The 25,723-nt window shown below is 44.3% G+C and overlaps 1 protein-coding gene across 2 annotated transcripts in view; it reads right to left on the reverse strand.

The window, feature by feature from the left end:
- Nucleotides 1-15,451, reverse strand: part of DDX52 (DExD-box helicase 52) — an 85,056-nt gene extending 69,605 nt beyond the window's left edge. The window contains exon 1 of one of the 2 annotated variants that reach the window (XM_069226588.1): nt 15,223-15,451. In XM_069226588.1, the coding sequence (XP_069082689.1) occupies nt 15,223-15,309 (87 nt within the window). In that variant the 5' untranslated portion in view covers nt 15,310-15,451. Of the gene's footprint in view, nt 1-3,329; nt 3,352-15,222 lie in introns of those variants that run through there. The other variant, XM_069226590.1, reaches the window with a different exon arrangement.
- Between the last annotated feature and the right edge of the window lie 10,272 nt (nt 15,452-25,723).

Consider the following 25,723-nt stretch of genomic DNA (forward strand, 5'->3'; position numbering starts at 1 on the left):
AGCCTTTCAAACCTGCCTCAAGCCTGCCACTGCAAGGCCTGCGTACTCACTTTACTGCCACATTGACTTGGCATTTAAGGTTACTTGCCCAGCCTTAAACTACCCTTTTACTAAATATAGGTCACCCCTAAGGTAGGCACTAAGTAGCCCTATGGGTAGGGTGCTGTGTAGGTAAAAGGTAGGACATGTGCCTCCACTGTGTGGCATGTCTTAGTAGTGACAAATACCTACTTGGTTTCTCTCTGCTGTGAGGCCTACTACTCTCATAGGCTAGCATTGGGAATTCCCTTAAAGGTACGTAAGTGGTAATTTCTGATCTGTGAGGAGTATCGTGGGCATGTTTGGAATAGTACACAGAAATACTGCCTATTGGTGTAGGTGGATGTTTTTATTACCATTGTGGAAATGCCACTTTTAGAAAGTGCACATTTCACTGTGCTTATGACTCTTGTGTTTTTGCAGCCTGACTCCAATCCATGTCCCGGGTAGAGTGACAGCTGGGCTTTGTGCATACTTTCCAGACAGCTATCACACAGAGAGGCTGGAAGTGTAACAGGATTACATCTGGGAGGGCGCACTTACATTTGTATAGGCTGTGTCCTGCTCTCACACAAAGGGCTCGTTTACACCCTACTGATGTCTGGAGCCAGGGCTGGGATTAAAAAGGGGGTGTTCTGCACTTCTAAAGTCCTTCTCAAGTGCCCTCTAGATCAAAGACATTTTGAGTCTAAGTACATGGGTTGTACCCCATGATGGTAGACACTACATGGACTTGTAACCAGACACAGCTGGCTCTACAGACTGCACACTGGCAGAAGGATCTGTTATGATGCCAGGAGGAACCGCCATTGGACTGACCTGCTTGTTGTGATTACCTGTGGCCTGATAGGCTACAAGGTTTACCACTCTGATCAAAGGCCCCGATGTGCTGGCCTGTTGCTAGTTCCCTGCATCTTTGTGCTCCCCGGTTGTTCTCCAGGTGCTGGGTGGTGTGTGCCCCTCCCTGTTTTGCTGTGAGTTCAACACCTAGCGCAAGGTGAGCGCTGTGCCAAGGGAGAAGTGCATGGTGCGCACTCAGGTGTTCTGCTGCCTTGTCTGGATCAAGTAGAAGTAGCGTGAGGTGAGGATTATTCTTGATCTGCAGGGAGTGCTTGGTGAGCGCTCCTGTTGTTCCCGAGGCTGCGCATCCCTTCTGACACAGATACCGAGTTGCACGCTGCCCCCAGTCCCCTCGCCCCCCCCCCCCCAAGAGGGCCAGAGAGAAGGAGTACAGCAGTGACCACCCTCAGTGCCCGAGGAAGCGTGGATGAAGCATGCACTACCGAGTCCACCCGCTCTGTGCACAAGCAGGAATCCACTTTGGAAGCTGTTGTGCTAAGCGATGCAGCGCCCCTCTCAGCTGTTATTCACCACTGCGACCCAAGCCGCAGTGTGGACGCGAGTCTATAAGCCGGCTCCATCGCCAATGCGTGCATGAATGAGGGCCACAAACATATTTCAGTGGACGCAGTGCCCACTTTACTGTCTTGTACGCAGGGGACCCAGTGAGGTCTCCCCGCTACTCCTTAAAGTATGCGCTTCCCAACACCATCACCCCTTATCCAATTTGGAGACATACCTTGGGGGCATTGGACAGGAAAAAGCGTTGCTGGGCAGAACCTAGACGGAGGGCCCCGAGAGAGAACTGATCCGAAGGATCTGGGATTACCATGTGTTAGAAATGGGGTTTATGGTTGGCTAGGGTAGACACCTAAGCCATGCAGAACTCACCACTCTAGTCAGGGCAAGTCAGTTACACACCAAAGATAACCCGTGCTCACCCCCAGTAGCTTGGCACAGAGCAGTCAGGCTAATCCCCAGAGGTCATGTGTAAAGCATTCGTGCAATACAAACACACTAGCGAGCGAATAATTACACCACAAAAGAGTCTCTATAACAACAGGTCATATAAGAATAGACTGTATTGCACATAAAACAAAAGACCAAAAATTACATGGATCAGTAGTACTCTGCTACATAAGCAGTTGTCAGATCATCACTTAGGTTATTAGTACTCTGCTGAACAAGTTGTCAGATCATCATTATCATTGCTGATGCACAGAGTGAAACCTCATATCGCATACATCATAACCCATTACTCTCCCTCTGTAAATATCACCACATCAGGGCCCACCAGGTAGTAGCTAGATGCAGAATGCACAAGGGTTACTAGAACATCATGAAAAGAGGACTACTGTGCTTTCAGCCCACCCCTTAGATTGTATTAATTATTCTGGCCAACCTAAGGAAAAAAACAAAAAACAAAAAACAAAAAAAAAAAACATATCGGAGCCGGATATACAGCAGGTGATGAATCCCTGTGGACACTTCATGTGGGTTGCCGCACACCTCCGTTAGAGGGTGCACGGTAATTGCCAAAAAAACACTCTCCTGGTGTGCAGGAGCATCAGCGCTCCTCTTCCTGACAAAGCAGTACTCTCTCCTAGTGCGAATGGGGCCTCCATCGAGGTCTTCGTCCCATCCCACTACGCACTGAACACGGGGAGGCACATCTCTGGCAGGGAAGGACAGGGAAACCCTCCTAGGCTTCCCTGGTGCAAAATTTCCAAAAGGGGGAGGGGGCTGCTGCCTACGAAGATGCAGCATAGTGGCTCGGGGAAAACAGCTCCTTTCTTCCCGGGCGGCAAGACTCCCAAGCCAAGGGCTCCCGTTGGGGCACAATGACCTCCCTGGGCCCTTCTCACCTCGGAGCACTCACAGCTGGTGGTAACTCAGCTTCTCCCCAGTACGCGCTGGAAGGCCGCAGTGCTCCTCCTCTTGCCTCAGCTGGGTTGTGGCGTGAATGCACCAGAGTTGGTGCCAGCTTGCGCCCTGGGGGTACTCAACAGTGCTCGCTTCCTCTGAGCTTCAGAGGCGCCTGCCAGCAGCTGCTGCCGCTCTCCTTCCTTTTCTCTGACCTCTCCTCACCTGCAGGGGAGGGGGGGGGGGGGGAGGTCACTCCAGATCTCAGAGCTCACCACGCGCTTACTGCGACAGACCAGAGCTCCAGGGGGCCCAGTCAATCCTCACATCCTCTTCTCGGACAAGGCGAGATGGAGGGAAAACATGACGCGCTCTGCAGGCGCTTTCATTCAGGGTGCTCCAATGTAAAACATAACGCTTCTCAAGCCGCAGAGCCAGGAGCAGCACTAGTAACAGGGGGAATCCCCTGCTGACCCCTGGGAGAGTGCTGGGGCACCAGGGGGCAGACCAAACGCAGAGCGGGCTGGCACATTTGGCAGCAAGGTCAGGGGACAGTCCCTTCAGCCACTCAACAATCGGTAGCAGACCTGTCCAGCAAGGCCAGCAGTCCCAATGGTGGTTCCTCGGAGTATCTTTGTTCCTCCTAGCAGCATCTGGTGTAGGTCCGCACAGTGTCCTAGCAGAAACAAAACAATCAGGGAATCAGCTGGCAGCAGGGCAACAAACAGGAAAGCAATACTGATGAGTTCTCTGTGCCACCCAGCAGACACCAGGCTGCAGAGCAACAAACAGAAGGGTAGTCCAGATGAGTCTCTTGTGCAGTCCAGTCGTCCCTCTGACAGCGGATCAGTCCCAGCTCCAAAAGTCCTCTCTGATCAGGGGGCAAGTACCCTTCTACTTATACTCAAAAATGCCTTTGTTCAGGGGATAACTTCAAAGGAGTCCTTTCAAATCAAGCACAACACCCTTTCAAACCAGCCCCGTCTCCAGACATCAATAGAGGGTAATCAGTCCATTGTGTGAGGGCAGGACACAGCCTATTCGCATGGAAAGTGTGAACGATCCTCCCTCTCCCCAGCCTAGGAAGACTATCAGTATACAGATGCTCTTCTGTCATGCACAGCCCCTCCTGTGTGATGGCAGACTGGAAGGTATGCACCAAGTGGAGCTGTCACTCTTCCCCAGATGTGGATTGGAGTCAGGCTGCAAAAGCCCTAGGGTTATAAGCACAGAGAAATGCCCACTTTCTAAAAGTGGCATTTCTACGATGGTAACACAAAATCCACCTAAACCAATAAGCAGGATTTCCACTACCATTCCGAACATACTACACACCCCACACTATTCCTCATAGATCATAAGATACTACTAAGACAGATGTCAAAGCATCTCCAATGCATCCTATGAGTTGAGCAGCACTCACATTAGTGAGAAACTAAATAGGCTGTTTGTCACTACTAGGACATGTAGTACATAAAGACATCTGTACTACCTTTTACATAAACAGGACCCTGCCCATAGGGCTATCTAGGGCCTACCTTAGGGGTGACGTAGGTGTAGCAAAAAAGGGAGTTTTAGCCTTGGCAAGTAGTTTGACTTGCCAAGTCAATGTGGCAGGTCTGGGACATGTTTGAAAGGCTACTTCTGTTGGTGGCACAATCTGCGCTGCAGGCCCACTAGAAGCATTTAATTTACACGTCATGGGTATATGATATGCCACTTTACAAGGGACATACAAGTAAATTAAATAAGCCAAACAGATGTAAACCAATTATACCAAGTTGTGGGGGAGAGAAAACATGCGCTTTAGCACTGATTAGTAGTGGTAAAGTGCCCAGGATCCTAAAGCCAACAAAAAGAGGGTCATCAAAATAGTAGGAGAAAGGCAAAGTTTTGGGGGTAAACTTTCAGAAAGGGCCATTTCCAATACCATATTTTCTATAGTAGGCGCGCAGCTGCTTTTGCACCCTACAGGGTGGACATGAATTACCACAAGCCTGCTAATGAGAGGGCAAGTGTGCCTGGAGTTATAGTCATACTGTTACTGATGAGTTTATGGTGTACAGTATTGGTGATCCAGGGGTGTTATTCATACATGCTGCATTATATGCCCTCAATGTTCATGGTGATATGTCGCTGATGCCTTGCACTGTCAGGATAGTGGGCAAATATATAAGTTGACTGTATAATGCGCACAATAATTGGGTTTTGATGACACGTGCACTCAGTGTGATGTTTGACAATTGCCTAGTTAGCAAGGTAATCAGTTTTATGAGGTTTTGGTCTACGGTTTATGAACAATATCTTTTATACTTTTTACATAATATTATGTGGAGTCTCTTTTGTGGTGTATTTGTGTCACTGGAAATGTGTGTGTTGTGCAAACGCTTTACACATTACCTCTGGGATAAGCCTAATTGCTCTGGCCAAGCTAACAAGGGGGTAAGAGCAGGAGTTATCTTGGGTGTGTAGCTCTCTTACACGGACTAGAGTGGTGAGTTGTGCCTGGCTTAAATGCCTATCTTAGCCAACCAGAAACCCCATTCCTAATAGTTTTGCACACACCTTTTGCAATACTGGGGTATACTTAAGCTTAAATAAATCCGAAAATTAATGGGCAACACAAATACCCAAATACCTTATTGATCTAGTGGCTCAAAAGTGATGCTGCATGTCAATGGGCAAAATTGAGGGTAAACAGTGAAATAGCAGGACCTCAGACTTCATCTGATTATTCTTATAGCCTCTAATATTGGTGATGGTGTTTATTTTACTAAAGGTGTAAAAGATATTCTGAGCATTGCCTAAGTAGAGAATCATATCATCAGCGAATAATTTTAGTTTGGGGGCACCTGGAAGCAGGGTCTGAATCTGCGGATCTTATCAAAGAGCTGCGGCCAAGGGTTCTAAAATTAAAGCAAAAAGAATGGGCAAGATACGCCAATTTTGCCTAGTACCCCTTTTTATTGGAAGAGATCCCACCGCCTGTGCAGTGATCATGACTTTGGCCATCTCCTTGGCGTATAGACTTAACAGTTGGACTGCTTGGGGGGTGGGGGCAGGGGAACCGAAAACGAAGCAAAATAGAAAACAAAACATTCCACTGGACGCGATCAAAAGCCTTCGCCGTAATGGGCATGATTATTGCGGCCTCAATCTTATTGCGAGAGAAATAATCAATTGCTTGGATAAGAAGATTTGTGTTGATTGTCATTGATCTACCTGGCAAAAAGCCATTTTGGTCACCGTGTACCACTGATATCGCGGCCAGTGCAATTCTTAAAGCTAAAATTTTTGTGAATAATTTATAGTCGCAAATTAACAAACTAATGGGTCGGTATGAACCGGGGTCTGTGGGAGGCTTATCTTTCTTCAGGAAGCTTACGATAACGGTCTTAGTGAACTTGCTAGGAATGACCCTCCTTCTAAAAATTCGTTGAAAAGCTTTGTTAAAATCTTTATCAGCAGGCCAGAAACAACCTTATCGAATTCGGCTGGCAAGCAGTCATTGCCACATGTCTTAGTATTAGGCAGGAGCCTCATGGCATCCTTAGTTTCCATAATTGTAATCAGAGCTCCCACCAGATCTTGTAGCTCCGTCCTTAATATCAGTAGCTCTACTGGACGCAATAAGTCATCAATTGCTTCAGTCGAGGGATTGACGTTAGAAGGATAGAGATCAGCATAGTGATCTAGAAAAACTTTGCCAATCTGCTCAGGCTCAGAGACCACAAGATTCTGTTAAGCGTCAAAATTAGAATTTATGACATCATGATTGTTTCATTTTGGCTGACCATGCCAGAAAGCATCCAGTATGTTCGCTTTCCTCACGGAGCTGATGGAAATGTGTTCTGGTTAATTAATTCTTTACAGATAAAGAATTGCTGTAGTCCTGGACCTGCGACTTCCAGGTTTGCTTTGGAATCACTTGTATGACGCAGAGTCTGCTCTATGAGCTTCTTCTAACTCATTTTGTAGGAGAGAGATTTCCTCACATCAAATTCCATTAATCTGAGCTAGATGTGAGATCGCTTCACCTCGAACAAAGTCCTTGCATGCCCCCCCCATACAGCAGCAGTGGGCGCTGTGCCCTCATTCCTCTGAAGGAACTCTTCTAACTCCACCCACATGGCTGCTATCCAGTTTTCCAGAGTCAATAAGGACCTATCAAATAACCACCAAGGTCATTCTTGCAAGAGCCTAAGAATCTTAAGATCAACAAAGGGAAAAGAGTGATCAGAAAAGGGGGTTGAAAGTATGCCAGTTCTGTCTCTAATCCAATTATATGAGGTTAAGAAAAAGTGGATGAACGAGGCGGAATTAAAGTGTTTAGAGTAGCACGTGAATTCATGCTCGGTGGGGTGATCCAGCCACCAAGAATCAACCAGAGCAAGGTCTCTTGTTAGCTTGGCTAAAAAAACGAGCAGATTTAGGCTTACTCTGATACTTAGTCAGGTGTGAACAGTCCCGGTTGACATCTTGATTGATACTGAAGTCGCCCACGAACAAAACGTTGTGGATCTCTTCCAAGGGGCGTCGCTTCATCAACTATGGACCTATAAAAGCTCACCAGGTGGATAACTTGATGATAAACCCGTAAAGTTACCAAAATTCACCTGGCTTTGGGGTCCCGCACTGCCCGATCACCTCCTCTGGAATGTTTCGAGCTAGAAGGATGGCCACACCCAGACCGCCACATTTGGGGATGTGTAAGATACATGACAGGCAAATCTGGATACTCTTGGTAGCTTGGAAGAAGCTTTCAAATGCATCTCCTGAAGAAATATGACTTGAGGCCTGAACGACTTGATCCTGGATAAAATAGATATACATTTAATCCAATTAATAATCCCGTTAGTATTGCAAGAGACCACTCCGATACATTTAGCACTAACCGCTGGGCTACTCATTTAGCTTGGGTAGTTGTCTTGTCCCCATCTTCTGAAAGAAACCTGTGTTATTACACTATTTATCTGACCTAGATCTGCTGGTATGTCCATACGGAATAGTGTTGCTGCCTATTGTCCCCAGTGGGAAAATGCACAGTAAAGCTACATTAAATATTTTTATCTCATTCTTTTTTACTCCCTTAGAGCCCTCCCTGCCTGGAGCTCACCTAGGAGCTTCCTCCCCACCCCTTACCACGCAGCTCCTATTCCCCCCCACAGCCCACAACCCATCCTAGTTGCGCTAGCTACAAGATGGTGCCTTGACATAGCACCTAGAGGCTACCTAAGGCATCCGACAGTCACACAGTGAAACTTATAGCTTAACCGAAGATGGAGACCGAAAGATCAAACGTATCAAGGACCCAAAAGAAAGGACAATAAACAATGAAGACAATGTTACTTATAACATCGGTTCAAGGTTTGAAAGAATCATCTCACGTTCTCCCAACACCCCCATCTCGGCTGTTGTAAAGAGGATAGAAAGCACCTTGCTTATTCTACTGTCTGAAAAAAAAAAAAAAAAAACACACAACAGGATTGTCCTTTGTGAAGAACTTTCAGTCTAAACTGCTGGACGATGCCGGCGGGAGCCCCTAGATTCTGGAAGGTGATAATAATGTTTTTTAATTCCCTGCAGCACCGAGCAGATGCCACCAACATATCGGAAAAAAATCTTGAATGTATAATTCTCCAAAGTCGTATACGTTTTATCTCTGATGGCATTAGCAAGAATGCATCCCTTGATGCGAAAATCTCCGAAGTTGACTAAAACAGTTAGTGGATATTTAGCATTTGGAAGTCGACTGTTAGAAACGCGATGCGCTTGCATTATTGTCAGTTGTAAGTTCTGGGTCGCAGCCTCTGGACATACTTGCTTATGGATAAAATCCGCAGTAAGACTGCCCACTGTCTGCCCGGCTTCAAGCCCCTCAGAAATCCCCATAAACCTTCAAAGGGAAAGATGCGATATTTTCTGCATCGTCAATTTTAATCTGTAGAGCTATCAATTCTGCCTGTAGCTTGCAGGAAAGTGCCTCTTGCTGTGGTCTAACAGCTTCCAGGTTTGAGACCCGCTGCTCGACCTGTGATATCCGTGCTGTAAGCTGTTGGACAGTAGAATGAATATGACAAAGTTGCTGTTATGTTTATTTTTGTGCTTCTTCTTGGGAGATTTTCATTGCACTGAAGTCATCTCTGATCTGGAGAAGGACAGTATTCGTGTCTGGTGACCGATTTTGTGTGTTGCCCTTGTCCACTAATTGGGAAACTGCTCCCCTACTTATGGATTCCGCTTCAGGGGAAGGAGCTATTGCTTGTGGAATTTGTCTATTACTCTCTTGTGCACAAATGTTCTGCAAAAGATATCCAGAAGTTGCACTCAATGCTGACTGGGGCGTAGTTGAGGTTACTTGCGGCGGTCACGCTGAGCCAGGAGTGGCATGGCAGTTTGTTTGTTCAGTCTTGTATTCCAAGTAGAATGCATTATCTTTCATCCCCTGGGTCGTTTCCTTGCCAGGTGCCTTAGGAGACACGGCTGAAAATAAGGGGCCTGCTTTTTCCCCTGTTCTTGACGTGTTACAAAGTAGAACATTTGAAGCACTACTAACTATATCAGGGGGGTCCAAGGACTTTTCTGCCTTTTTCCTGCTCTCTCCTTTGTTTTTCACCACGGCCGTTGATTGTGAGGCTTACGGACCTCTGGAGCCAATTCCCTCAGCTGACATGAGAGTATCCATCTCTCTTCCCGAGGCAGGCTTGCTTCTAAGGAACACAGAGCGGTCCATCTGACCTTTGGCACCCTATGTGGTCAGATCATTGAGACATTAACAGGTTCCGACCCCAAAGGTCTAGGTCAGCTGCCTTTCAATCCAGCGGTATTGCTACCATGTTTAGTAGTGCACAAAGGTTGGCTGGCTGTCTGACTCTTCGATAGCGAGTCTCTTGAGGACCGCTTCATTGGTTGCTGTGGAGAGGAGCTGATGCTAGAGTGTACCTAGGGTGTTGCAAACCGCACTCGTAGCTACACGAGCCACTTCCGCAACAACCCTAGGGTATTGCCCTGCCTAGAGGAGTGTCTAATGCTTACCTCTAGGCTGCGCTTCCACCCCAGCTTGGCCGGCTTTTGACCAGGTTCTATATACAATACTGTAGAGCTGGGCTTATTTATATAGGTACTGATGTTGCTGGTGTCACGAAGAAATTGTCTGGGTGCTTGCAGCTTCTGGAGGCTTCTATCACCCCCTTCAGGGCATGTAGCCTTTTACAAGCATTCCTAACTCCTCTTCCCCCGAAATATTATATATATTTACCCAAGTCTACAGTTCTAATGTTTTGGTTATAAGCTGTTGCACTGTAATAATAAGGATTCAGAGATTCTCCTCCACGCACATGTACTCATGTGAATAAGTGCTGCTTTATATAAAAAGATCTTGCGGCCATACCTCTATATCAAAACATCTTGTGCCCATTCTTCCCGCCTTATTCAGTTGGAGACTCACAGCTAACGAGGGCTTTTTCCCTTGTAGGCAAGCCAGGACTGCTGTTGCGCTCCGCTAGTCTCTTCGGGCTGGTGAGTGAGAGAAGGAAGGATTGTACCAAACACCCCATTGCCAGCGATGTCTTCGTTAGTTTGCTTGATTTCTTTGCCACGGCCAGACTCCTCCACCCCTCAACTTCCCCGACACAGGGGGTGTAAGTTATTGTGGAGTGCACTCGAAATACAAAGATAATCAGTCCCAGTCAGGCAGTTCTTCGACGCAGCTGAACGTTGCTGGTTCACTCGCCTCTCTCACCCCTCCTGTACCTGACCTCACTTGCTTCAGCATGGGGGTCTAAGGCTTCATCCAGTGCGCTCGGAGTGCACCCGAAGAAAATGTTCAGCTCTGGTCTGGCAGCTCGAGAGAGCTGCCGAATGCTGCATCTGCCTATCTTGGACGCTGTTCCTGCTGTTGGATGCTGGAAGTGCCTCAACTACGGAGCATGACAGGTGCTCTAGGTGGCACAAAGAAGCTTAATGTTTGAATTTAAAAACAAAAGAAATAAAGGAAACCTTTCAGTGGCAGAAAACTGTCCATCTGTTGTGAGACAGATTCATCAGCGCTCCCAGCGATCATCCTACACAACAGCTCAGAACAAGTCCTAGTTTTAGTGAAAGTAATAGCACTGGCATAAAATGTTACATTTCAAAAAGCGTTTTCTGTCAGATAGGAAAGTATGGATTAACTCATATGATAATATTAAAATTTAGTGCAGTATTTAAGGCCCATAAAGTCAGGAACATTCCCATGATTTTATGAGTGGAAGTCATGCAGACAGCATGGGTTATTGAACTAACTTTCTTATCCGGTGAACTCACTTGCGAGAAGGGCCCAAGAGAAGATCAGACCTCAGAAACTTGAATAATACCATCTTAATAGATATCTTTCGTTTACTTAAAATCAATGTGTTATTATGCTTTATAAAAGGAGCAGGAGTGGTTTTCACTATTGATCTTTCTTCACCGTACCATCAAATCCCCTTACCTAGGGCACAACGTTATTAGTGAGGGAATTAAACCAAGAAAGCTTGATAGACGTCAGAAATACACCATCCCCACCATGTAATATCCCAAAAAAATAAACATAACTTTTGACCATTCTTTGGATTAGCCAAATTCTATTCCAAATTTAAATTTAGCTGTTTTTTTTTTAACATAATGAGGCAATGACTGCAGAACAAAGCAAAATATACTTGATTAGAGGAATTTGTGCTTCTCTGCCCTAAAGAGGGTATTGCTCAAGCAAAGAATCATCACCACTGATGTGAGCAGGAAAGGCAATAGTTTTACAAGTGGTAACAGATGGAAAAAAGGTGGTGTTAGGATATGTCTCACAGACTTCTTTTCTCATCAGAAGAACAATTATAAAACTGAATATGTGCTTGGCACTGAAAACATCACTGCACATCTTTTAAGCAGAATACCACTCCACAAGAAGAAGGCAATGGGATACCTGGGAAGAATGTCATATTGATGAATGACAGAGAATATGCTATTAGCGAGAAACAGTGAAAGGAAGGTTATGAAAGAGATTTTAATGAGTGAAATGAAAATATTACACTTCAAAAAGCCAACCAGTTTTTTGACTCAAAGTGCTCTCACTGCACAACGTACTCTCTACAAAGGATCCTCAAGAATCAGAAATGTTGCATAAAAATGATTTTTTATTTCAAATTCACAAATATCTTCATTCAGCAAATGCAACTGGATAACGTTACTACAAATCACCACCCCAAGAAGACGTGTGCTACGGGCCTAGTATGGCCCTTCTTGTGGTCTTGCACGGTAGTGCAAATGCTACAAGAGGAACAAACATTTGAGGCCACAACAAATAGTCGAACTACAAATCTGTTATTTATTATTACACAGTTATGAGCTAATCATTCCAAATAGACATAAAGCACAACAGCAGATAGAGTTTCAAACATCTGAATTAATTAAATAATTGGTGCCTATGGCCATAGCACTTATTGGTCTTTGTTGCATTCACCATACATAATTAAAACAATCAAACACGTAAAACCAACATCTGAGCTCCCTCAGTGCAAACGCCAGCAACGCAGATAGCATTATCATAACCTCTGGCACAAACTGGGTAAATATTACATCAGTTACAGTGAGGCACTGAGATTTACCTTTGATATACACATAACCAAATTTCTGCCTAAAAATAGCCAACTGCTTTTCAGATAAAAATGCAGCCTAACTCAATATATCTCCATGTTCTAGCATATCTGGCAGAAAAAAATTACAAAAATACTAAGATCACAATCCTTATTCAGAATTGTATTCATTGTCAAGCCCGATTAATATATCCATCTCGCCACTTTTTGTCATAAAGACAATTGTATCTCCCCTCTCTATACTCTGGGGTACCCTGTCAATTCCAAGGAACTGTATTACTTCAACATTACTCTCATTAGCTGTTGGGTAACTCAGATCTTTAAATTCTATGGCTCCTCCATGTTCCGCAATGCTTAGTTTTGGGCTTCTGATAATGCTTCTAATACATTATTTGCCACTACAGAATTCAACAATATACTCCAGAAAGTCTGTCCTTCAAAAGAATTCCATATTTGTATTGCCAAATGTTTTTTGGAGCTCTGTGTGCACGTTTACAGTGTCCCTATGCATAGAGTTCTATAGGTAATGGCAGAAGGCAAGTTCTTCCAACTGGCTCAGGTTTCTCAAATTAGCAGTTACAGAGCGTACCTTTGAAGGTTTTTTTTGTTGTTGTTTTTTTACAGAAACATTAAAAACTTAAATATTTATTGAGGACTACTGATTTCTTGGTGATCCGTGTTCTATGCCAATATTCTGCACAGGATCTAAATCCAAATATTTGTATTTATCAGAAGGTTCTCCCTTTTTAAAGATTTAACCCTGTTTAAGTTGACTTGCAGTTTTTGTAGATAATAACTTTATTTTTTAAATCCCTCCATCATTTCCTCTGATTCTTTCATAAATTTGTAATTCAAACAATTTCTTCTTGCCCCTAAAAACTACCGTAAGGGGATGCTTTCAATTAGTTTTCTCCTTTCCTATAGCACGATGTTGCATGAAGGATCAAATCTGAAGCAGTTTGTTTAAGCAGTGTATATGTTTAAATGTAAATAATTCACTATTTTAATTCCTGTATCATGGTATAATACTTTTTTTTTAAAAAACTTTTGCACATTGTTAGGCAAATATTATAAGGACTGTTATTTAGGTGAAACAAAAATATATTCAACTAGGTCTAAGTACTATTCCGTCTTAAGAAGATGCCATCTATAATTGTTACCATATTAACATTGGGTTCATAAAATCATGTGATTTGTTTTTTGCCAGGCATGATTTCTTCCCACCCGTCATTAGATTTGTCAGGCATGATGTGAAGAAACTTCTAATGACACCTCTGCATGTTTGGAGGAAAAATTATTTAGTGAAAACTAAGTAACTGTGTGTTAAATTTTCAGAACTAAACCAATTTACAAACAAGGGGCAACGATAATGACATCAAATCCCTTACTTTCCACTGGGTAAGTAAACAGGTGCTCTAACTCAACAGATGGTCAACAACTGTACTCCTAAATAAACTAATCCACAATGGGAGAGATATACAATTGCTGTTGTATCATATACTTGTTTGCAGTCCAATTAATAAAGAAGAATTCCACTCACTGTAGTTCATTCGAAGTAGGTACTTCATCAACCAGAATGTATTCAAAATTCTTCTTAAGAGAAAAGTATCAGATACAGTGAACGATCCAACTTGTCTCGTTCCTTTTCTGGAACTTCTTCAAGGCTAAGGCAGTTTAACAGATATAATCATCACTAACTCGCCCTGCAGTGTCATTGTAGTAAGTAAATCATATGTGAGTGCGAAATAAAGTCAATCTTGCAGTTTTTCAATTCGTTAACCATGTGTTGTACATAAACTGCTTTCAATCGAATGTGTTTAGAATAGCATGCCCCCTGGCTCCATTTCATCTATAGTCTTGTTGGCTGTCTGAGCCAGCAGAAAGTATAGGACGAATTCTCATAACAAATGCTCAAAGTGCTCTCTTTACCAGGCTCTCCGCAGGCCCAAGACTCGCATTAGCAGTAACTAGTATCTGTAGTGATGCACGAGGCTTGGCAAGAAACACAATGCTTTACTCTTCTTTAAACAAGCTTATTCTGTAGCATAATCCCATTAAAGCCAACCGCCCACTTCTCCAACATCCCATATAAACATTTTAAGGACAGCACGTAAGGTAGCACACGCATAGGTTCACAGCGAAGGGTGGAGAGAAAGACAATAAGGGAAAGAGTAATGCAGATACATATACGCAGCTAAAGCATATTATGTATCGCCTTCATATCCACCCAGTAGCGTACTTAGTGGTATCAGTCGCCATAGATCCTCAAGCGAAGGCCTGGTTACTGACTCAATTGACGGTGGTCAGCTCATATACTTGCCAGCGCTCACAGTGACACCACCGGTTCTTTAAACGGGCAGGTACTGTCAAGTACTCAGTAACTGCACTCCTTTGATTTGGAAGGGATAGTACTGCTCCAATACTTTTAATGAACGCGTACGGGTACTTCTCTGTACCAAACAAGTACTTTGGGAAGGTGTACCTGTACTTCTAGATTTCTATTTCTAGATAGTTAATTGATCAACACATAACGTTTCGCCCAGTCCTCCCCCAAGAGAGAAAAATATACTCTCAGTGCTCACTGATCCCTCGAAGACTTTGCGGAGTGCTCCCTCGTTTACGCTTTAGCAGAATAGCAGTAGGAGACGCGCGTAGTATCCACGGCGGCCGTGCCAGGACTAAGTGACCGCCTCACGCTAGACCTGAACAGTAGCCCCATCTTCAAGTGCGCCCCCAAACTTCACGGATGCTCATGTGCACTGCTTAGAACTTCAAACCGATCAAGTCCCCTACTAGAGAAAACCCTTTAGAGAAAAGAGGGGAAATTCATATCCAACCTTCTACCTCCTCTCCTAATCAAATGAGACCTCACCTTGAACCGCTCCGCATCCCCACTGAAGCGCCGCACGTCAAACTTGGCCCCGGCGCCAAGCTTTCGGAACAGATCGAAGGCATCCATGCTGCTACCAGCATGCTCCGGGGCAGCGACCAGCCAGCATGCGGGCCATAGAAACTAAGGAAGGACTACTAGAACGCGGCGAGACTTTCTGATAAAGAACTAGAGCGCTAATTGACTGGGTTTGGAATCCTTCACTTTACTGCAAAGCCATCGTGTGTCAGTAGGTACAGCTGTATCCTAACTTCACTGTTTTATAAGGGTCTGTGACTTAACAGGTAACCGGAAAGCGTTAACACTCTTTTGTGCTTATTACCTGCAAAACGCTCCTCGGAAAGTGTTACTATGTAAACTTGCTTTTACGAAGTTTTCTCACTTTCTTCAGTCATCAGTAAGACACAACTGGAATGAAAAAATCGGTATATTATGATGGATTTGCAGAACAAGGGCATTTAAGAGATAACGGGAGGTCATTTAAATAACCAGTAAACATTATAGTGGCATAGTTTGTTCTAATTTGTGTTGCACAAGAACAGTAATATTGTTTTAACAGCTCAGCAAACTTAAACATGGTGTGCAAGAAGGAATACATTGGGAAGCATGAGTAAATGGTCTGCATTTGTGATCCCGACTTCCTGGCTACAAAGATTGCTTATGCTTCTCATGAGCCACTACAGATCTGAAGCAGCCCTTGTAGGCTAAACCTTCATATGTAATAATGCCTTTCCCCTGCTCTGAAATAAGCAATCTCCACCAGATGAAACCTTTCCAACTGTCCCATCCCAATACAGCACAAACCTTTCCAAATGTACGTGATGAAGAACAGCTATGCATCAGGAGCAGCATACAGTCATTGTGCAGTTAATTAAGAACAGGAGAGCTATTCGGCTAGTAAATCATTCAGTGACAATAAAGCGTTGTCAGAGAGTTTACCAGCAAACTTCATTACTCCTGATCCCACTCGTTCTTATCACAGTCATTATATTTTGAGGTGAACTCGTCTCCCAGACAGGAAAAGGTACACAGGAGAATTTTGCAATGACGCCCAGCCAAACTTCTTGGTGCTATAAAGAGGTTAGCAGTCCCATAATCCTCCTGTTATTTCCAAGCCTATGTCAAAAGCTAAGGGGGGGAGGGGGGGCGGGGTGGTGGAGGGGGCTGAAAAAGATTCTAATGGCTGTGAAGAGAACAAGTAGGAATAGGATTAGTGAAGATTACCAGTAAATCATCTCAGAATTACCTCTACATCCCTCGTCCAAGTTATAACATTTTGAGGTATGCCCAATAAACAGGCCTTTGACAAACAGAAAAAAATGCAATTCACCAACGCTTTTATAATGCACACCCATACATTTAATGCATCATAAAACTTGAACAATAAACATAAATATATGCTCAATATTATGAAATAAAGAGCAAGTTAATGCAAAACTGATGACAAGACCCCAACACCAAGATCTGCTCGATTATCCAAAACATTATTAAGTCTGTAATGCTAATGCTTGGGTGAGGTCAAGGGTTCAATGGCGTAGGATGCACTGCCGAGGAGCTCTCAGGCATACGTCCCTGCTTCCGTAGATATCCTACCACAAGCTGATTGTAATCACCAGTACATTGGAGGCCATGAAAGTTGGAGTGGGAAGTGGATGTTGAACGCCAGAAACAGCAAGGGATGTTGTTCCTGGACTGAAAGCCATGACCTTCCAGAGAGCTGCGTCCTCCTGCCAAGATGGAGGTCCCTTTGCAGTGAGACCAACACAGGCCCCAGACAGAGAGCCGTATAACGCAACTGTGAACATGGCAGTGCTCCTGCAGCCTGCCCCTACTGCTGGGAGGCACCCTTTCTGCCCCTGAAGAGGTGAGGGTGCACTGACTCATGGGCAGCAATGAGGGAGCGACAGCAGGCTGCTCACATGCCTGGGAATAGGGGGGGGGGGGGGCTAATGTGAAGCCGGGCATGTTCACACACATTGCCACCATTATTTCATATTAGATAAGATACAGTATATAAAGACTACCACTTGACCACTTAGTTACAAAAGAAACTTCTCCCAGGTCACAGATGCGGATCTAGATAAGCACAGGACCAGATTCCACATCGACTGAGGAAGCCTCGGGCAAGACTCCCTGAGGCTCTCTAAAGTATTCCATTTGGCATTCAAGAACTGGTGCCCAGATTGTGTTCTCTCGTAGACACAATCTCCTAGCCCTTGGGCTCGAAATAGCTGATAAGGTATTCCAAACAGACAACAAACCCTGTTGCCCAGCTATGCACACCACCTCAGAAACTCAGGCGTATTATTTATATGCTAGAACAAGCATAGCACTTAGAAATTGTACATGAGTGTTTAAGGACTGTAAATTGTGATGTTACAATTTGTCCCTGTTTTCACTGTTATTGAAAAGCTTAGCTGCTTTTTATTGTCTTCTGTGATGTTACCAATATTATGTGCACTGGATCTCGGCATATTAAAATACCTTTGTTAAAATAAATATGTTGGAATACATATTCAATTTCTAGTGATCTTTAGTGTGAAAATCACTAATGAACGGTTGTTTGGATGACCACTGCTCCCTGTTAGTAACCTATAAGCATTGATACCACCTCATTCATATATTTGGTGGTGTCATGCGGGGCTATAATAACTTTCTCATTCAACACTGGTGCATTAGACTGAGTTCTCGTCTGTCACCTGTGGGTGTGAGAACAAACCTTGTAGAGCTTAGCCAGAGACTCAGTTTACATAACAAGCCCACAAAATAGCAAGCTGCCACAACCTTGATCCTAGATCACCAAATCCATCGGTGCTCCCCAAGGCCATCCATAAACTTGGACGATATGGCCCTGGAGAGAGAACAAACATAGAGGACTAATGTGCAGGCCCCACTGTGATTCCAGGGATTGCAAATTCATTTGATGGGTGAAGTATGCAAATGTTGTATCTGCTATGTGTATGCCGGGGTTGGGTTGTAATGATCACAGCAGGGCCATGAACCACTGAACAAACTTGTACTTGTATTGATAGCCTTTCTGCAGCTCGCTGACTGGCACCACACTTCCAAGCAAATATGGCTTTAACTCAGGGTAGGTCAAAATAGCCTGCACGAAAATGACCTTGGGCTAACCCTGGGCTACCTAAGGCTCAGCTGAGTACTTGGAATGGGGCGCACCCGGGGAGCCCATATGTGACTCATATCTGACCCGCAGGTGATGTGCGACATGAACAACAAAATGGACCAGGTTTATATACCCATCCACGTGAGCAGCTTTCTGTTATTTTGTTGCATGTTTGGGTGACCTAGACTGTTGTTATATCTTGGCCTGGGGAGGAGTCATTCAGGCCCACTAGTTTAATCGGTACCCGAGTCTGGGTTCCACAGCTGTGGTGGAACGAGCAGGAATGGGAGGAGAGCAATGACAGCATTACTGGTGGAGGGTTATCGACTGAGCAAGTTTACTGGGAGGGTGGAGATACACATACTCAGCGCCCAAATGGTTGCCTTCCAGTGCATCACCTGGAATGTTAGAGGTTTGGGTTCACCCTCCAAAAGACACTGCTTTCTCTCATACTTTAAAATACACCAGGTTCAGATAGCCCTAATACAGGAAACACATTTGAATCTGAAACTGAAGCAGAAGTGCCAGGGACAGTTTTATGGTACAACCTATTCCACGTTCTTCAGGGGCAGAGAGGTGTGGATAGCACTGAGGGTCCCCTAACTTACATATACTACTAGTAATTTTGCACAAAGACATCATTCATGTCAGCTTGGGTGTGTTTGAGCTCCCCCATTTCATTCCAAATTGGGCAAATTGGGGGTTTAGCTTGTTCCACTTTGAGGTGTCCTGCCCTATTGCCCTTGCTGTGTTGTTTTGAGATATATTCTCGGTAATGTACGTTGTGCAATTGGGTTAAGTTTGCAATGAAAGTTTGCCTCGCGGCCACTAAGCAAACATACAGTGTGAACTTAACCCTCATGTTCGTTCTAGCTGGCACGTGTGCTATGCAGAAGGACCCAGGATTAGGGCACCTGCCTGCTCCACACCACGCATTGGTGTACCTCCACAATCCTGAGCAATCTCTGCCAGGGGTGATGACAGTGCTGTCATGCTTTGGCCGTGTGTCCTGGCTGACAGTGAATTAGAACAAATCATTCCTGATCCAGCTAGGCAGCATGGTCTGGATGGTTAAATCATTGAAGATGACTGTGATGATATATGGGATGTGGAAACGTGCCGATATCTGGATAGGGTGACCACTCGTCTGTAATTTTCACAGACTCTCTGTGATTTAGCCCTACCGTCCGTTGTCCTTGAAGGATGGCTTAACGGATGGCATTTGTCATCTGAAGGACAAAGGTTAATTCGACAATTTTTCCCCCAGGTGGAGTGTAAGGGAGGAAGTCTCCTGTGATTTGTTCCTGAAGGAGGGGCAGACTGATAAGAAACAGGCCTTCTTGTCAGGGTGCCTGCTACCTGAAAGAAATGCAGATATGCCCAACTGGTAAATCTGCAAAAGTGAAGGCTGCTTGGGAGGAGATCTAGGCATTATTAATTGATGCTGTCACTTGAAGCTTCCTATTCGATATTTTCTTTTTGAGAGGTATTGCATGGGTGTTCCAAGCTGAGCTGTGGAGTGCCTGCTTTTAATGGATATTTATAAAACATGTATGCACTAGGTATAATCTGCTTATTATTGAAATCTATACATTTATTATCCTTAACTTAAATTTATGTACACATTTTGGGCAGCTTTTATCATATTGTGTGTAATGTGTGTTTAAAATAATGATCTGGGCCACTGGAATTATGCAGCAGGAGAATGCTAAATTATGTGGCAGGTTTGACTAAATTATGCAGCAAGAAAAAGCAAATTATGCAGCGTAATGCGGCACATTGTTTGATACTATTACTTCATTATTATGTCATTTTTACTCTTGTTAGCACTGTCTGGACATAGGTTGCACCTTAGCTTAACACCCAAACATAGCAATAGAAAGGTGAGAAGTCAACATTTGCAAAGGACCTTTGACTGTGTGGCAAGACATGTTACTACGATTTTATTAACTTTTGAACTGTTTGAGCTAGAATTTTTTTTTTTGTATGTCAAAATCTGCAGATTATGCAGCAGATGAAGGATGCAGCAGATGATGGATTAAGTAGCAATTGCGGCAGATACATAATTATGCGCTAAATGCAGCAGCCACACCATTGCATAATTCCAGTGGCCCTGATAATGATCTACATATTCACAGTGTATGTAGTTAATTGATGGTGAAAGATCAACAAAATGGTTAGAGAATATTCTGTTCTATTTAGCCACATCTTTGATTCCGCCTCTGCACTCACTGACTCTGTCCCACAGCAGTATCAGAATGTTTTTAAAGCACTTCGACCACTGCATTAAATAGCTATGTAATGTGGGAAAAAGCCAGTGATACTAGCATATGGTGTCCTGCTTTCCCTTACCTTTCATTTTGTACCTTTTTCTTTTTTTTAGATGTTGCGTCGGATTCACCTGTGGTGATCTGTATTTCTTTAACACAGTTTACTGTTCATCCTACAGAATTGTACAAAAACACTCTCTATAATGAATAAAGAGTGCTATGTAGAAAATAGTAAATAAATGCACTGATAAAGTGGTAGGGAATGGCCTCTCCTTAGATGTGTCAGTGAAATTAACCTTTTGACCTGGCTTTTTGTCCTGAATTTTGACCCTTCGTCCTAAATTTTTGTTCTGAATTGTGACCCTTTGTCCTGAATTTTTTACAGTCCTGTCCAGAATTTGCCTCCATGCCAGGTAGTCACCCTATATCTTTGAGTACTGATCTGCAGAGACGGACTACATCTGTCAACAATGAGGAGGATAGGCATAGTCAAGATGCTACTATTACCCTGGGTTCTTTAATATCTTGCTTCGTTGTCCCTTTCATTACCAATGAGATTCTTCCAGAACATAGGCACATTACTCCACAAGCTGGTCTGGGGACTGAGGCGGTTACTAGTGGCATTAACCATGCAGCAAAGACCAATCAACAATAGAGGACTCCAGGTTCTAAACAACAAAGCTACTACTTAGCAGCACAGCAGCAGTGGCCGATGTGATGGATGGAACTCGGAGGTGGCGGTATACAAAGGGAATTGACAAGAATGGAGCCCATCTTCCTCTGTGAGGCAGTGTTGGGGCCTCGCCCCATATGCATTGAGACCCCCAGGGAGGTACAAGTGGCTAGGAGATGCCGGCAACGATTTGTGAAATGGGTGCAGTTAAACAGGGCATATGCTCCGGTGATCCTACTCTGGCTCATCCTGCACTTTAAAGCATTAACAATGCACCACAACCATCAAGAGTGGACAGACACTAGCGATTCAAGCAAGAGTCAGACTGTGTGGGCGGTAGGGGTCCTTTTTTAACATTATATTGGATTGTCCAGAGATTCAGGCCTTTTGGAGATCAGCGGTGGCTTGAATAAACAGTGTTTGTGGAGGGGGTCTTGACTTCTTCACCTAGATGGTGTCTCCCAAATGTGTGGAGGGGCCACGGACTTAGGCTGCATGGAACATATTTGGGTCACTCTAGGTATAATGATTGAGAAACAAAACATAGCCCATTCATGGGGCGTGATGTCCGCACCGCTTCTCAAAGAATGGAAACAAGACATGGACTGGTGTATGGTGGCAGAGAAGGTGGGGTTCAAGAACAAGGGTTGCCCTGGCAAATGAGGGAAGATCTGGGGCAAGTGGAATGTGTAATAGAGGAAGTCCTTGCGCTACTCCCCCAATAATGGCTTTGGAATCTGGCACCCACTGCAACAGTACAAGAGCCGGCCAAACACACATACGCACAAGGGCTCTCTCCAACCCGGCACTGTGTAGCCGAGTTGGAGAGAGCTGGCACAGGCTCCCAGTCTGCATTGGAGCACCCAGCCAGCCAATCATAATGCTGCTCTGAGCGTCATGATTGGCACAGGGCGGGCTTGGAGTCTGTGCCTGGAGTGCGATGGCGGCGACGCAGCAGCAGCGCAACAACAAGGTAAGTCGATTTTTTATATATATCTATATATCTATTTTGTATTTTTGTTTTTCCTCCCCCGCACCACCACTATGCCGAGGCGCCAGCCACGACTGCTCACTTTTCAAAATTGTAAAATGGTTAATCAAAACATTCACACAAATAAGCTTGTAATGCTTAATAATGGAATTGTCTAAAGACCACGTCACAGCTCTACAACTGCCCTATGTGGACCAGCCCTACACCATACAAAATCAGAAGCTGTCTGATGAGTGTGGATCTAATCCACCTGTTCAAAGTCATCTTCACAGCTTTCTGTCCTCTTCCTGATCTCCCCAAAGTGACAAAAGGATGATCAGATTTTCTGAACTTTTGAAATCTGTTGAGATAAATAGACAGTGGTCACTTAACATCCAAAGTATGTCAAAGTGTCTCCTCCCTAGGAAAAAGAAAAGGAAAGAAAGCTGGAAGGATGACCTCCTGTGAAATGTGAAAGGAAGAGTTGACCTTGGGAATAAAAGATGGGTCAAGTCTCAGAATCACTTCATCCTCAAAAAACCTTAGGAAATGTTTCAGATATACAGGGATACTCACCAGGGGTGCTCTTTATCACCACAACTCTTTGCTCTGGCAACTGAGCCTTTAGCTCGGTGGGTGACTGTAGATGCTCTGGTCCAGGGTCTAGAGTGGAAGCCAGCCATTTTGAATCGAATAGCATTATAAGCGGATGATGTTCTCATATTTATGGCTGAGCCTTGAGACTCGGGACCCCGAGTCCTCCAGATACTGCATATCTTTGAAACGTTTGCAAGGCTCACCTTGAATAAAACCAAATCCATAATGTATCTGATTAGTTGCTTAGCCATGGAGTTGGAATGGGCCAGAGGCAAACAAATTCAGACAGAGAGCTTCAAATATCTGCAGGTTTACATGACGACTAACTCACGAAGGGCATGGGAAAAGAACATCTAGCCTCAGTCCAGGCTCCTCCTGTCTGTCACGGGCGCTCTTCCATATTTAAGATGCTAGCCTTACTGCGTTTTCTGTACAAGCTTCAGAACTCCTCCGACCCCAAAGGTCTTTAACACACTAGAGGCAGCACTACGGAGCTTCATCGGGCCCCACACATTGCTCTCTCTAAATGTTATAAGTCAATCTATAATGGTGACATAGCAACCCCGGGTATTGCTTCCTATTATAGAGCGTCACATTTGATCATCATAAATTAATAGTAGTTTGGAGGCATGGACGATTCAGCCTTTGGGTCTGAGCTCTGGGTAAATGCAAATATTCCTCTTCTGCAACTATTATTTGGCAACCCTGAATTGTACTCACTTCAATCAGCCACTAAGGTGGTGCTTCAGGTATGGTGACACTCACAGAGCCTTGGGTTGGTCGTAATGCCTGACCCAGGAGCCAACCTTTGGCATGCAACTTCATTGAGTTAAGTGTCGGCCCTGAAGAGTTTCCAAGTATAGGTCGCTATCGACATTTCTGTGTTGGGGGATGTTATGAGAGGCACTATGCTTATGTCATTCACAGATCTTCAAGACGAATATGACATACACAAGAGTCATTCCTTTTGCTATATACAACTACTGCACACACTGCACCCATACATCGCTCCCCTCACTGAGCTCCCGACTATAAGCCCCATCAAGACCAAAATATTACTAGAGGATCTGGCCACCCATAAGATTTCGAAGGTTTACCACAGCCTTGTGATCAACTCCAAAGACACTTTCCATACTCTGAGAGCGGCATGGGTTGACAATTTGGATCCCCTAACAGATGACTGGAGGGAGGTGCTCTCCTCCTCTAGAGAGACAGCAATACCCTCACAATAAAGACTGATTCAGCTTAAAAACCTACATCGGGTATATTTAATACAAGAATGGCTATGGAAAATGGGAGTGATACCCTCTCCATCCTGCCTGCATTGTGGGACACACACAGGACTTTTCTTCATACAGTGTGGGAATTTAGAATTCTGAGGCCTTTCTGGAAAACAGCGCTGGCCTGTCTGGGTCGAATATTGATTTGTGGAATAACTGGGGATCCCAAATTTACCTTATTGCACGTCACTTCGGATGTTGACAGTAATAGATATCAGGCGTCCCTCATATTACTGGGGCTTATTGTAGCCAATCCCAGTTGCCAAAGTATGGAAGGATGTAAACCCACCCTCCCAAGCTTAGAACGTGATCTAGACAGATGCATAAGCCTGGAATTCCCATTTATGTCATGTGAGGCTGTCCACAGAAACATCACAAATTATGGGCAACAAGGGTTCAATATAGAGGGTTCCCCTTGGCACAAGAGGCTAGAATCCTCTCCACTGATAAAGAAATTACTACATTTGAGGACAAGTAATTTTCATGACCTGGGGAGAAGCGAGGGATCCAAGTCCATGTATACTGGGACCCATGGGGGGAGGCGAGGAGAACGGGGGATTTCAATGGCAGACCTGTTTTACAATGGAGGATTAGACTGTCTGTGTCGATGTCTGTGTTATATCTAATGAAATGGTTTATATAAAAAAATCTTAGAAAAGGAAGATGACAGGCCAAAACTGAAAGTTTCCCAGTTCTCCGTGCTAATGTGATAGCTACCAAGAAACATACTTTAAAGGAAAGAAATTTGAGATCCACAGAATACGGAGATTGATATGGAGAAAGCTGAAGAGCCTGAAGTAAAGTAGGAAGAGTACAAGAAGGTAAACGAGGATGAAGAACAGGCTTAGAAATCAAGAAACTCCTAGATGTAATGTAAACCAAGCAATCTATTTGTTTCTGGACCTCTTGAAACTCTCTAAATGCCTTAATTGCTCATCCCTGAGATTTCACTGTAGAAATAGAGAGATTAAGATGAAAGCCTTCCACCACAAACTGCAAAACAGAAGATATAGAAAAAGATGGAGCTAATAAACCATCCAATAAGCACCCATTGTGAAACACAGCTCAGTGCTTAGAGAAAACTCGAACGGTAGAAGGTCTCCTGGATCTCTGAATAATGTTAACCTGAGCAGCCAAAAGACCTTGCTTTTTTAATAGAAGCATTTTTATTTTTGCTAACAATAGTGCACACAGTTGCTCTGAGATATACATACATTGAAAACTCAGCATCAAATAGTGTCCACATCCTACATTCACTCCCCTCCCAGGCTCACAGGTAGGAGAATAGTTCAGTGTCAGTTCTAGTTTCTGAGCCCATAATATTTCCACTATTTCTTTTATATGGCCTCATATTTGTGGGGGAAACCCCTTGTCACGTATATGTATTCTTCCAATTCGTCACACCAGTCCATGTTCTTAATCCACAGCGCCACAAGCGGGGCCATTGGAGAGGTCCCTGCTCTAGCAATATCCTGTTTGGTCACCACAGTCCCAAACCCCACCAGCAGCCTGTCTCCTCTAGGTCCACCCACATCATCCAGTATACCAAGGGGGGCAATTCTGGCGCTC

Source organism: Pleurodeles waltl, chromosome 3_2 (assembly GCF_031143425.1).
Source record: "Pleurodeles waltl isolate 20211129_DDA chromosome 3_2, aPleWal1.hap1.20221129, whole genome shotgun sequence".
Classification (NCBI taxonomy): Eukaryota; Metazoa; Chordata; class Amphibia; order Caudata; family Salamandridae; genus Pleurodeles; species Pleurodeles waltl.